Raw genomic sequence first — 14,235 nt, forward strand, 5'->3', positions numbered from 1 at the left:
GAACCCTGCAGGCTCAGCTTCTGAGAAAGGGTTGGGAGCCCTCAGAAGCTCAGACTCCTTGCCCACATCTGGGATGGTCAGTGATGCGGCCTTTTAGCAGACAGAAATGTGGATCCTGGGAAACCCTCCTCCTCCTACTCAGGGAGTCCTGAGGACCTCCAGAAACTGCCTCTTTCCTGTAGTTAACAACCCCCTTCCAAGGCAACTGCACTTCCCTCCATAAAACAAACAGCTTAGCCCTTGGCCAGCCCCTCCGGGGGAGGAGAGGGCAATAAAGGCTGAGAAATGTTTCTAAAGGAGGCTGGGAGTCTCCTAGCCTTGTCTGTCGGCTCAAAGCCCCTGATTAGCTAGAGGAATTTAGGGCACTGACATCAGAGCTCCTCTCCAACCTTGAAAGGAGGGGGCTAGGGAAACTTCTGACATCTAGCAAGTCCGAGCCCTTTGCTGTGGAGGCCAAACCAAGCCAGAGGGCTTCTTCACACACCCATGCGCCCTGGACCCTTCACATAGGCTTGGAAGGCCCAAGAGTATGAAGCTAGCTTCCTTCAAACATCCCTGAGGCCTCCAGCCACATCCCCAAGGACCTCCAGCCCCCAGACCTCGGCTCTGATTTAATTATGGGGGCATTTCCATAGCAATGAGACATTGACAGATAATGCGGGTGCCCTGGGCCTGCAGCCTAGGGAGTCATTGGATCTGGGCTCTTTCCCTTCCTTCTTTATCCAATTCACCTTTAGAGGGAAAGGATATTGAAAAGAAGAAGCACTAATGCACTCTAAGCCTGGGAGAGTCAGATCGGAATTGGAGCCAAATAAAAACTGTACCACCCCCAACTCCATCCTAAATCCACGTCCGTCCATGTCTGTGTCTACTAGCCATCCCCAGTGGTGACAGCCTGCCCATCCCAGCAGGGCGCCTTAGACAGAAGCACACAGGGCTTCTAAAGGAGCTGCAGAGGGGAGCAGAGTCCTGGAGAAGATGTAGAAGGTGTGAAAGGCTCCCTGGTACTTTAGCAAAGACGCAGTGCGGCCGCCTAAGCTGAGCTCAGATGTGGCCCATTACCTTGAGCTTTCATCTTGACTTCTCCCTTCACCTCCTCCCTCCGCCCGTGAGACCCAAAGACTGAGCACCCCAACAGGACGGTGCTTAGTCCTCCACAGCTAGGGCTCACGGATATGTAGAGATCAGGAAGAGGGGCCAGTTTTAATAGGAATCAAAATATGTTTAAGAAATCAGTGATCTTTATTTCAAACACATATAGTAGCCAACTCAGGCTAATGAAGGGTTGCCCAATAGCACTGGGTACCGTTTTCACGATTCGCTAGGTTATGGAGAACCTCTCAGCTCTTTTTTTTTTTTTTAATATTTTATTTATGTATTTATTTGACAGACAGAGATCAAAGTAGGCAAAGAGGCAGACAGAGAGAGAGAGGAGGAAGCAGGCTCCCTGCGGAGCAGAGAGCCCGATGCGGGGCTTGATGCGGGGCTTGATACCGGGGCTCGATCCCAGAACCCTGGGATCATGACCTGAGCCGAAGGCAGAGGCTTTAACCCACTGAGCCACCCAGGCGCCCCAACCTCTCAGCTCTTATACGGTTGTTTAGAGATGCTTGGGGTATCCCAGAGGATATTTCTCCAAAAGGAGGGGGGTCCCCTGACACTGAACTTGTTTACTCCATTATTTGGCACTTTCTAAGAAGAAAAGTTTGGCTAAGTAAAAGTAAATAAGTCAATTCAATCTTTTCTGAATGACCAGAAATCCTAAATGGTGTTGTCCCAATGAATATTATAGGTATGCTTGGGACGAAGGGCTCAGAAGTGTCCTGGTGGCCTCAAAGGCCCCCAGATAAGACCTGAAGGCCTGTTTACCCCAGAGAATCAACCAGCCCTCAAGGGACTGGAAGACACACCCCCCCACCCCACCACCCGCCCTACACACACTGCTTCCCTAGGGGGATCAGAATCTTTATTTCCCTGCTATCAGCCACAGGACAAACAAGCCAGCCCTTTTTCAACCCTGAGCTTGGGGAGGCAAGCCCTGCCACTAGTGTTACTTCTGAGAGGGCTTTGCTCCCTTCAGCCTGGAATCCCCCCACTCCTCCGCAGTGGCGGCTGGGCTGCCAAGGAAGGGAGGGAGGAAGTCCGAGGGCTGCTCCCAGAGCGGCCTAATGCTCCAGCAGCTTAAGTGGCCCTTCTCCTTGGGATTAGGGTTTCACTTACACAGAGCGCCTGAAAAACGCTGCGCTTTCGGAAGGATTAGAGCTGACAATTCAGTGCACTCAGGGAACAAAATAAAGCCGGAGAGGAACTGGGAGACCTGGAGTATCGGGAGACTGTGCAAACAGGCTTAACCTCTGCCCACCCAGCAAGAGGGTCTCTAGTGCTCTGAGCCCATCTGTGAGTCCGAGCCGGCCTCCTGGGCGCCCGCACCTGCCCGCGTGCGATTTGCTCTCGTTGCTAGAGAAGGCAGATTGGGAGGTGAAGGAGGAGAGGGCTGGGATGTCGTGCCCTCTCTCTGAGCCTCAGTTTCCTTCTCTAAAAAAATAGCCAGACTCCCTTGCAGACCTCTGCAGATGTGATACTCGCCCTCACTGCTTAGCCTTCTCCCAGGATCCCAAGGCTATGGCTCTATCCGCCATCCGGTGGAGTTTGAAGGAAGCCACCTCTTGGGGGGCCCTAGGCCAGCAGGCGACCATGGCCCAGAGAAGGGCAGTGTGCTGGCAGGAGAAGGAGCGGGAACAGCCTAATTGGTTGTACCCAGCTAGTTGGCTGTCAGGGTGCAGACCTTCCCGAGCCCACCCAGCTCTGGGCGGCTAAAGGTCCAGCTGTGGGGGAGGCAAGATCAGCTGGGAGAGCAGCCACCTGAGCTGGGGGCACAGCCCCCTCTGCTGGAACCCAGGGCAGACAGGGCTCAGAGGAAGCGCTCTGGGGCCAACCCACCGCCTGGGGCTGGTGGCTCTCACTCAGGCAACCCTGCTCCCCCTCACCCCCAACCTAGGAGAAACCTTGGAGAGGATTCAGAAACATGGGAAATAAGAAACCAAACGAAATATGTAGAAAACTCTTCTCCTCTCCTTTAAAAGCAGCTTTTACGGATTTAAAGTTTGTGGCTTCCATGTATTATGTAAACTTGGATTGGTCATAAAGTAATCATCATTGAACAGTCAGTGTAAACGTACAGTATATGCAGACAGTAATTACAAATTTAATAACTGTATTCTTGGAAGTATTATAAATGCTTGTGTCAAAAGCAGGCACAGACTGCCCACCTTGGAGCGATCTAACGTCTTCATCTTCACCACCTTATGAGAAGCAGACAAAAACTTGAGAATAGGATAGTAAAACAAGAGTTATGTTTTCTGGCCTTAGGGTCCTCCATAGTGTCAAGTGGAGAGCAGAAGTGCTCATTTTCAGAGAACGATGCTGAGGAAAAGCATCTCCACACTCACTGAATAGAACTTCTGCTGTATAAATCTACGTCTAATAAGTCTTGGGGTCTGAGTCATCACCGGGCCAGAGCGTCTCTGCTGCGCTGGCGGCTGCCTTTGTGTTATTTCCTGGGTCTCCTGGATGCTGACGTTCTCTTCGCCTGCGATCAGCCTCTCTGCCCCTCCACCTGTTTATTTGCTGTTCTTTGTGTGAGCTCATCTGTTGGTACAATTCAAGTGCGTTCAGACGAATCGGTGTCTTTCTTATGCCAAAGAACGGGTTCCTTTGGTTTGGGAAAAAGAGTGTTTATCCATCTTGGAGTCGTGAATACTTCTGAGAATATGATAAAAAGCCGTCTAGATATTATGTATGTGTACCTATAACATTTGATGTATGGCTTTATATGGGCTCTGTGAAGCGGATCCATAGAGTCCTATGGGATCAGTGAACCCCAGTTTAAAATCCTTGCCATAGAAAATGGAAGAAGCCAAAACATGAAAGCAACAAGAAGCAACAGGATGTTGTTTTAGGAAGGATTCCCCTAGCATAACCCCAGGTTATTCGCCTGGACCAAATACCTATTTTCTGAGTCTGTAATATTCAAGGACATCATTCCAGAATCAATTCCCAAGTATACTGCTTGTTCTTTTCATCCAGATTCTGCCCTCTACTCTCTGTGGAATCTTGAACATAACACTTAGCCCCTCTGGGTTTCAGTTTTTCATCTATACTGTGGGGATTAAAAACAGATCAGCATCATTGGTTGATACAAAGATCAAAAGAGAGAAGACATAGAAAATATTTGGGATGGTGCCCAGTTGTAGTAGGTGCTCAGTGAGGGCTAGCTTAGTCTAGCTGAAGTAGAAACGCAACTCTGCCCTTGAATCTTAGAGCTGACAAAACAGCATAAATTGTCTGGGGGCTGAAATTTTCCAATTTCTTAATAAAGTCATTCACTTTGCTGTTCTCTGTACTTGTAAGAGGAACTGCACTTAGATTCTCCAAAACCGTTGATTCGATCTGGCCCATTTGCTAAGGAATGTCTGACAGAAGTGCACTGTCTGATTCAGATGCAGTGATTGCTGTAGAAATCGGCTGTAGACTCTTTGGGGACTTCCGCAGTTGAACTGAGAAGACATCTTCATCAAGTACAGTGCTTCTCACACTTCTGGGTACTTTAAGATTCCCAACTACTGCTGTTTCTTGAAGAGCCTCTTTGTTTTTTAGAAGACTCTCCAAGGAGATTAATACTCCACCCCGTGAAGTTTTGTCTCAGACTTTTGGTGTCAGTATTTTATTTATGTTTTTTTTTCTTGCCTTGTCTTAGTGACGACAGTGACGATATGAGATTTTTGCTTGTTGGATGACTTCTTTTCCTTTCCTTTGGCTCTTTTGGGGATTATCTGGCTTCATGTTGTCATTCAAAGGCAATGTCATTCAAAGGCAATTAAACAGACATAGCTTCGAATATGGGCTCTCTGGTTTACTAGCTCTGCAGCCATGAGGAAGTCATTACACTCTGCGCCTCCATTTTCTTGGAGACAAGGAAGTTAGATCATCTTGAAGGTTTGTCCATCTTTAAAACTTTGTGACCTTAGGAAACAAGTCTCCCCCACAAAATGCCCATCCCCTGGTAATATGTGGGTTTTGTTTTTTTTTTAAGATTTTATTTATTTATTTGACAGAGAGAGAGAGTGCAAGCAGGAAGAGAGGCAGGCAGAGAGAGAAGGGGAAGGAGGCTCCCTGCTGAGCAGAGAGCCCAATGTGGGCTCAATCCCAGAACCCTGGGATCATGACCAGAGCTGAAGGTAGAGGCCTTAACCCACTGAGCCACCCAGGCGCCCCCTCCCTTTTTAAGATTTTACTTATTTATTTGAGAGAGAGAGAGTATGAAAGGGGGGAGGGTCAGACTCCCTGCTGAGCAGGGAGCCTAACGTGGGTCTTGATCCCAGGACTCTAGGATCATGACCTGAGAGGAAGGCACTCACTTAACTGAGCCATCCAGGCACCCGGTTGTTGTTGTTGTTTTAATTCATTTGTGATTCTTGGTGCTGTTATCACATTCCTGGGATGGTGGATGAGCAAAGCACCTTGCCACTTCTGTCTTCTGTTGGGCGGCACGTACTTTGTAACTGATGTGTTTTGCTATGTCACTGTTTTCTCCTTTTCCCGTGCTTTTGCTTGTTTGTTTTGAGGGGGTGGTTGTGCTGACAATCTTGGAGCCCCTCTGCTCCCCTCTGTCCATCCGTCAGCAGGGCTCTGTTGACTCTCCTTGCACACATTCCATTACCCATTCATATCTCTCACTAAGAGGCTTGCTCAAAGAATGCTGCTGGGCAAATGGCATGATGGTCTTAGTAATTTGAAAACTTCCTGCAGTATGTGTTTTCCATTATTGACAATGGCGTTCCAGAAAAATATATGGCTCTGGCAAGAGTTTGGTCAATTTTTTCCTCTTCTTCAGGTGTCCCCTGTGTACTAATGAAGTCATTGAGAGTGCTTTATATGCGGTGGCTTGTACCTCTGTTGGTTCAGGGGTCCTGACGGGCACCTCTTTGTGGTGATACTGATGTCACAGGAGACAGCGGCACAGCTGTGTGCAGAACACCAGGAAGCCAGTATGCTTCTTCCTCATCATGGGCCTCTTATCTCACATTTTAAAAATGTCTGAATAGCACTTCCCAGATTCACTAGAATTTGGAAATGTGTCTTTCAGTGAACAGTTCTCTGGGCGACTTCCAGCACACAGAAGTTTCTGTATGCTCCAAGTTAGCCTGATGTTTTGCGAGAGGAAAAGCCGGTGGAAATAACCATCGTTTATAGAGTAAATCCAGGTGAGCTGGAGACACCTTTCCAGGAGTCCGGCCTTTCTTCCTCTCTCCTGAAGCCAGGTAGGGAATTGTATGACAAAACCTTAGATAACAAGGAATTCGTGTGTGTCATGTTGTAGGAACCAGGCAGCTGAAAATCGGAATTTGGGTACATTTAAATTCCTGTTTTTAAAGAAAGAAGCATCCCGAGTGCCTGGGTGGCTCAGTTGGTTAAGTGACTGCCTTCGGCTCAGGTCGTGATTCTGGAGTCCCGGGATCGAGTCCCGTATCCATCGGGCTCCTTGCTAGACAGGGAGTCTGCTTCTCCTCCTGACCTCTCTCCTTTCATGCTCTCTCTCTCTCAAATAAATAAATAAAATTCTTAAAAAGAGAAAAAAAGAAGAAGAAGCATCCTTCTTTTCCTGGCTGTTTTGTAGGCATTAAGATCAGGGACCAAGAGGAACTGACTTTCTATATCTTTTTTCATTGCAAAACCTCTAGCTCTTCCTCAACTCTCCTTTGTCCTGGGCCCTCTTGTCTAATAAATGCCATATTATTCATCTCTCAGGGAACTTCAGACCCACACCAGTGAGAGATGGACAGGAGGAATGAAACTTTTAACAACAATAGAAGTCAGTGAAAGAAAACCCACAACAAAGCAGATGCAGATTCTTTCCTCTGTTTCCCTGGGAGTCTGAAGTGATCTCTTATCTGATGGTTCTGCTCTGTCATCTGTTCTTGAATTCTAGGAAATGTAGGATCTTCACTGTATTGGACAGGTATCAAGGAGAACCATTCTATTGCATGATAAAATGAGTCACAATAAGTCACTGTCATCTCTCTCCATCCTGTAAAGATTCATAATCCCTTGCTCAAACTGTTTTTAGAGAAAAAGCAGATTTCAACATTTGCATTTTATCCTAGCCTTTACCTCTTCAAAGGAGACCAGCACACATGAAGCAATTAGAAAACTGTACAACGCACCTGGAGTTGGCTAGAAGTCCAACAGAGCAATAGAGAATCAATCAGTAGGGTATTTACTGAGCATCATTTATTAATTTCTCAGCTATGCAAGACAGAACAGAAGACGGGGCCCTGCCCTCAGTTTGATTATGGTCCGTTTGAGGAAGTAAGCCACCATACGGAACAGGTCCAATGTCTTACGAGAGATAATGACACGGTCAACCATGCAGTACAGACGTTCTAGAAGTTTAGAAGAAAGAAATTTCCCTGAGGGGTAGAATGGTAGGCATTTTTAAGGCTGGAGGTGGAAAAAGAGGGAAACTATGAGGAAGAAGAAGAAAATCAAACTGCAAAAGCACAGAGATGTTCCACAGCACATACGCTTGTGAAAACAGTCCAGCTGAACCAGGCGGAGTGAGAATCAGCGCTAAGAAAGTCAGGTGGGAGAGTACCCAGGAGGCTTTGAAAGCCTGGCAGGGTAGAGGTTCCAGCTGTGGCCTACAGAGAATCAGTAGTGGTTTGCACAAGGGCAGTGATATGTTGAGAGCAACATTTCATGGGGACTAGCCAGACAGCCACACCTGGGACAGACTGGAGGGGCAGGAATGTGCATGCAGGGAACACCAGCAAAAGCATGGTTATGGCAGACCAAGGGTGGATTCTCAGGAGCTGAGCTCTGTAGGCTCTACAGGAAATGGAGATGGGACCAATGGAACAGACATTGCTCAGGGGAATCGGGAACACCTGGTGACTGACTTCATCCAGAGGGAAAGGACACAGGCTATATCAAGAAGGATTTCAGGGAGCCTGGGTGGCCTGGTTAGTTAAGCGTCTGACTCTTGATTTCAGCTCAGGTCATGATCTCAGGGTTGTTCAGGATGGTGAAATCAAAGCTCTGTGTTGGGCTGGGTATGGAGTCTGCTAAAGATTCTCTCTCATGTTCCTTATCCCCCCCCCTTACCTCCCCCCACTCCCCACAGCTTGTGACTGTGTGCACGCTCGCTCTCTCTCTCTCTCTCTCTCTAAACAAAAGAGGATTCCAAAGATTTTTGGTTTGGTGGTTTTCAAGGACTTCAACACACCTGATTGGTGCGGGGAGGGGAAGATGAGTTGGCTTTTATTCCCCTTAGGTCTGAGGCAACAGTGGGACAGCTAATGAAAATGTTTAGCAGGCAGCTGGAAATACAGAAACCTGAGCTGTAGCTCTGTATACTTAGGGGACGATGAATCACTCAGATGTGTTAAGGGAGGAATGAGGAAACTCACATCTCAGAAGAGTAGGAGATGAGGTGAGATTCAAGGAGAGAGTGGCAAGGAGAGCCAGGGGTGTTTTGGAATAGCCATAGGGAGGATGAAGACCAGGGCAACTGATGAAAAGAAGGTGTACTGGGCCAGATATGCAGAATTCTGTGACTTCCCGCAGTCACCCTTCGCCTTCTCATGGCCAGACAGAGGCGCTACAGTGGGGGAGTGGCATAGGCTGAAGAGGGTAAGGGGGATCTGGAGAAGATAAATGGGACCCAGGCACCACGTTTTCTCTAGCACATGGAAGTGTGGGAGAGGGAAGAGGGCAAATTATTGTCATTAAAGATTGGGACATATATTGCAAGGCAGGTGGTGGTCCCTTCATGGTGATGGATGGACAGGCAAGGAAAAGAGGCCACGCAGGTGTAGCTGTGTCCCAGAGAGGTCTTTGGACTCGGGTGGTTCCCTTATATTGGCTTGCCTCACCTTCCCTCCAGGACACTGCTAAGGAAAGTCCTGCCCTCCACCGTCCAGACTCTAGCCAGTAGAAATTTCCAGGGACAGAAGTCCAGCAGCTAGTGGGGGGGCACATTTTGCTTATTGGAACTTTATCCAATCCACTTGAACTGTTGGCTCAAAGCTCCCGATTTTCACTTCAGGGATGGTTTTCTATTGTCTAAATGCCATAAACACTAACAGCAAAATAGCTCCCTAGTGGCACAACCCTCCCCCTCCCACCGCCCCCACCCCGACCGCCTGCTTGCCACACCTGCCAGGCCCTGTACCTGCAGCTCTACTTAGAGAGAACAAGGAAGACCCATCAGCCCCAGCATGGGTTGGGGGGGGGCGGTATCCTCCAAGCCTGAAGAGAAGACGGGGTGCTAGAGAGGTGAGCAAGATGATAGAGGTCCATTTGGTTACTGGAGAAACCATAGCTGACTGTCTTGCCGGAGAGGAGGAATAAAAGCAGGTCATCTCCCTCCCTTCCCCATCTGGGTTTGGGCTACAAAGGGACCCATGCAAAGCTAAACATAGGCACGTAAAGCACCCAGAGAGACACAGAGCGCTACACAGAGCAGAGGTGCACAGCCCGACACAGGACATTTGGGGGACAAGCTTAAACCCATGCAAAGGCACACCTGTACCCACTCATTCAGACATTCTTCCACGTATCTGCACACAGCTCTGTCCTCTCCAAGAGTTTCCTCCCCACAAAGTACCCTGGTGTGAGCAGAGGCAGGCCTCTCTCTTCCAGGCCTCACCCCTTCCCCTTTGTGTTTTTCCAGGTCGTGACATGGCGAGCACCACTCTGCCTGGTTACCCCCCTCACGTGCCCCCCACTGGCCAGGGAAGCTACCCCACCTCCACCCTGGCAGGAATGGTGCCTGGTAGGTGACAATACTGCAGCTGCCCAATTTAGGTGGGGGTGACTAAATTGTGGGTGAGCTGCCGCGTGCTCAGTAGTCTGTGGGTGGGGGGATCCAACATCCCTTCCCCCCAAAACCAGTGCTGTTCTGTCCCTTTGTCTCCCAAGAGGCTGTAGTTGGTCCCTCATGAGCAACCCAGGAAGGGAGTTTGCAGAAGTGGCTCTTGTGTGCTCCCACTGTACATCACGGCCCCTCCACAGGGCCCGCCCACCCGAGCCTGTGCCCGGGGAGCACTGAGCCTCAGCTCCTCTCTCAGCGCCCCAGCCCACCCCCAGCCAGCTGACACTGCTTGGAAGAGCCTGCCCTGGTTTCCATGGAAACTTGGAGCCAAGAACCATTTCCAGGGGCATTGTCAGTCACTCAGACAAAGCCACCCTGGTCCACACCAACCCACAGGGAAAACTAGTGTGGAGAATTGACCCCACCCCAGGGAGAGGAGGGAGCTAGTCCCTAAGGAAGAACAGAGAGGACAGGCTATGGCAGGACCCAAAAATACTGGCTTCAGAGAAACAAGCTCGAGCACCACGTCTCCTCAGAGGTACTGGGGCCCTCGTTCCTCCTGAGGAGCTGGGTCTGGACTGTGTGGATCAGAGAGGCAGAAGCCACACTTAGGGTCTGAGGAGCCCAGCTGGAGGTTGTGCTCTTCCCAGCCTCTCACCCCTGACTGAGAGCTGGGCTTGAAGCCACAGAGTTGAAGCTTCTATTAGCAGAAACACCAACAAACTCTTGTCTTAAAGAGGGTGAGACTCGCTGGACCTGCAGCCCACCTCTGCTGGCGGCCCTCCCCTCGTGCACAACTCTTATGGTGGGGGAGGATGGAAGAGGGTGACTGGCCCTCTTCCTGGATGTCCATTCAGGGACAGTCCTGGCTAAACAGAGCTTGGGGGGATGGGCAGTGGCAAAGAGGGTGCTGCACCACAGGGGCTGAAGGGAGTTAGAGGGCCTTGAGAGCTGGGAGGTGTGGGGGAGGGTATCCCTGCCCAGATCTGGATTGGGGGCAGAAGTGTTGGGGACAAGGAGTGTCTTCTGGGAAGGTCCGAGCAGTGAGCAGGTGGAGGCTGGAGGTCTTAGAGAGGTGGGGGTGAGGGAGGGGGTGTCTGCAAGGGGGTGGGGATGAGGGGAGCCGCAGAGAGCTCATGGTGGCAAGGGGGGAGTCGTTAAACAGAATCTAGTGCTGATGAGGAAATTACACTTGTTTCATTAGCGATGGGGAAGGAGATAGCTCAGTTCCTCTTGGTCACAGTTGAGCTCAGAAGCTCATTATCCTGCTGCACGCATGCTTTCCCTCCTCGTCAATAAACAGGCTTTCCAGTGGCTGCATCCCCCACCCCCACCCCAGCTCCCTCTCGGAGAGGGGCCCCTTCTCCTCTACTTAACCCGCGGTTAGGGATCACTGTAAACAGTCTGGGGTCATCACACAGGAGAAAGGGCGAGGGGGAAACCCGGAGGCCTGGCCTTTCTCCCGCGGAGGGAGGGAAGCCGCTTCCGACGGCTCCCAGCCCACGGGGCCCTCAGCTAACCGCCCGTGGACCCGCGGAGAGCCCACCTGCTTCCCACCTCCTCCTTCTCCTGCTGCGTGGCCAGCGTATCCAATCCCAGGAGGGAAAGGCGGAAGGGGGGTGTTTCCCAGCAGAGCCCCCACCCCTTGCATTGGCACCTTGCTGAGATGCCATTCTTAGGACTTTCTGGGACAAAGTGTCCCGAGGGCCTTCCTTCACCACCTTCCCCGGCTTCCATCCCGTGGGGCTATGGTTCCTAGAACCAGAGTGTCCACGCCCCCCAAAGCAGCGGGGTAGACGCACAGGGACCAGAACAAACCCTTCCCAGGCGGCCCAGAGTGCCTCCTTGGGGGAGCCCCAAGTCCCCGGGCCCGTGTTGGTGCTTCTGCACCCGCCCCACCACGGGCTCTCCCCACGCGGACCCTGTGGACTGCTCTGCCTCTGTCTGCCCTCACACCTTCTGCGGGGTCGCCCTGCCCGCCGCACCTGCACCTGGGACCCGGGGGAAGGCCGCTGACGGGGCACGTCGGGTCCGCCCCGGCGTTGGGCTTGTCTGATCCCCACTCCCCCACCCTTCCGCAGGGAGCGAGTTCTCCGGCAACCCGTACAGCCACCCCCAGTACACGGCCTACAACGAGGCTTGGAGATTCAGCAACCCCGCCTTACTAAGTGAGTACGCCACCTGGCTGGCGGGCGGCTCAGCGCGTCCGCCCTTGGGCCAGCTCAGCCGGGCGGCCTCCCGACGCCGGTCTGACTCCCCGAGACCCGACCTTTGGGTGCCGGGCGGACGGGCGGGCTCGTTAGTGCCGCACTGAGGTCCCGGGATGCCTTGAGGACGCCCGTGCCTCTCGCCCTTTCCCTTCTTGTCTCTCCCTCCCCCGGGGCTAGAAGGCTCTCCGCCGCCCCCACCCACCCTGGATCCCTCTGGAGAACCCCCAGTCGGGCGGCGGCGGTCCCCGATCGATCGGGTCCCTCTTCCACCGGTGAATGAAGCTCTCCCGGGGGCGACCGGCCCCCTGACCCAGCCGAAGTGTCCCTGCCCCGAGTCCGCCAGACCCCAGCCCCGGGAGGTCTTTGCTTTTCTTTCCTTTTTTGTTCTCCTGTTTGTCCTCTCACCCAGCCCATTCTTCTCCTGTGTTAACTTCCAGGTTCCCCTTATTATTATAGTGCCGCCCCCCGGGGCTCCGCCCCTGCCGCTGCTGCCGCTGCCTATGACCGCCACTAGTTACCGCGGGGACCACATCAAGCTTCAGGCCGACAGCTTCGGCCTCCACATCGTCCCCGTCTGACCGCCCACCCCGGAGGGAGGGAGCACCGACGCCACGCGATGCCTCCCAGCCACCGCCCCAGCCCCACCCCCATCCCAGGAATCCTGCAGCCCTTCACACCACCCCGTCCAAGGCCGGACAGGACGGGTGGAGCCGCGGGCGGGACCCTCAGGCCCGGGCCCACCGCCCCCAACCCCGCCCGCCGCCCTTCCCCGCCTGCCTGGACTGCGCGGCGTCGAGAGGAGGGCGCGCCCCAGCTCGCTCCGGCTAGGCCCGAGCCGGCCCCGGAGCGGACCAGCCACACCGCCCGACCCTGGCCGGGCCCGCCTCTGCGCGCGGGGGACACGTTTCTGTGACACACAATCAGCGCGGACTGCAGCGCGGCCCAGCCCCGGAGCAGCCCGCCTCGGACGCTCCGACGCCGGGAGGCTTCGCTGGAGGGACTGGGCGAAGAAAATTAAGAACGAAACGATTTTCTGCAGAAGGAGGAAGAGCCCCCTACCGAACCCTCGGGGAAGAGCCTTTACCCTCGCGCTAGCCGGACTGCCCCTACCTTCCGAGTGTGCCCTGCCCCAGGAGGTGGCATGGAATGGGGGCGTGGGGTCATCAGGTCTTTCCGAAGTTTTGGGACCCAAGGCACGCAGGCCCCAGCAGCGCGCACCCACCGAGCCCTAGGCTTGGCTCTTCCCTACTCCACCTGAACTGCCTGGTTCCCTAGGGTCCAGGCACTCCTACTAGTGACCGGACTCTCAGCCCCACCTTGCCCCACCTCAGCGTCTTTTCCATCAGCCGACCTCCCATTCTCCCCTCCTGCCGGTCCTTTTCCCATCCCACGACCCCCCGCATCTCTCCTCCTCAACTCCTCACCCCTTCGGAGGCTCTCCAGTGCCTGCCGCAGGACCAGTTTCCGTAGGCCTCGGGCACTGGTCTTGCCCGGCGGCTACTGGATGTCCCCTCCCCCGACACAGACTCGCGATCTGCCGGTAGTAGGAGCAGGTTCTGAGCTGGCATCTGCGGCGGGGTGGAAGTGGGGGCTGCCCAGTCCAACCCCCCCCCCCCACGACCTCCAGCCTCCTCCTCCGGCAGGAACTGAACAGAACCGTGAAAAGTCTACATTTATTTAATATGATGGTCTTTGCAAAAAGGAAAAACGAAACAGAAACTCAACAGGATGCTGCTTTGTAGAAAGACGGTGTGTGTCGTGTGAAGGCGAACCCCTGTGTATATAAACCCGCCCCACCGCCCCGCCCCGCCCGGTAGAGTCCCCGCTGCCCGCCCGCCCTGCCTGTAGATACGCCCCTCTGTCTGTGCTGTGAGAGTCGCCGCTCGCTGGGGGGGGAGGGGGGGACACAGCTACACGCCCACTAAAGCACAGCACGTCCTGGGGGAGGGGGGGCATTTTTTATGTTACAAAAAAAATTACGAAAGAAAAGAAATCTCTATGCAAAACGACGAACATGGTCCTGTGGACTCCTCTCGCCTCTGTTTCGTTGGCTATTTCTCTGTAATTCCGTGTTTTCGCTCTCCTCGTCTCTCCGCATCTCTCCCCTCTCTCCATCTCTCTCTGTCCCGCTTCTCTCCCCCTCTGTCTCTG

At 53.1% G+C, this 14,235-nt stretch overlaps 1 protein-coding gene across 10 annotated transcripts in view; it reads left to right on the forward strand.

The window, feature by feature from the left end:
* The window catches only part of PAX2 (paired box 2), an 89,185-nt gene extending 76,418 nt beyond the window's left edge, over window positions 1-12,767 (forward strand). For 5 of the 10 annotated variants that reach the window (XM_082722420.1, XM_082722419.1, XM_082722421.1 and 2 more), the window contains 3 exons: window positions 9,734-9,835; window positions 11,956-12,042; window positions 12,541-12,767. In XM_082722420.1, coding sequence (XP_082578546.1) covers window positions 9,734-9,835; window positions 11,956-12,042; window positions 12,541-12,662 — 311 coding nt within the window. In that variant the 3' untranslated portion in view covers window positions 12,663-12,767. Of the gene's footprint in view, window positions 1-9,733; window positions 9,836-11,955; window positions 12,043-12,521 lie in introns of all 10 variants that reach the window. The other 5 variants (XM_082722422.1, XM_082722423.1, XM_082722427.1 and 2 more) reach the window with 2 other exon arrangements.
* The last annotated feature ends 1,468 nt before the right edge of the window (window positions 12,768-14,235 follow it).

Source organism: Mustela nivalis, assembly GCF_964662115.1.
Source record: "Mustela nivalis genome assembly, chromosome: 2".
In the NCBI taxonomy this organism is placed as follows: domain Eukaryota; kingdom Metazoa; phylum Chordata; class Mammalia; order Carnivora; family Mustelidae; genus Mustela; species Mustela nivalis.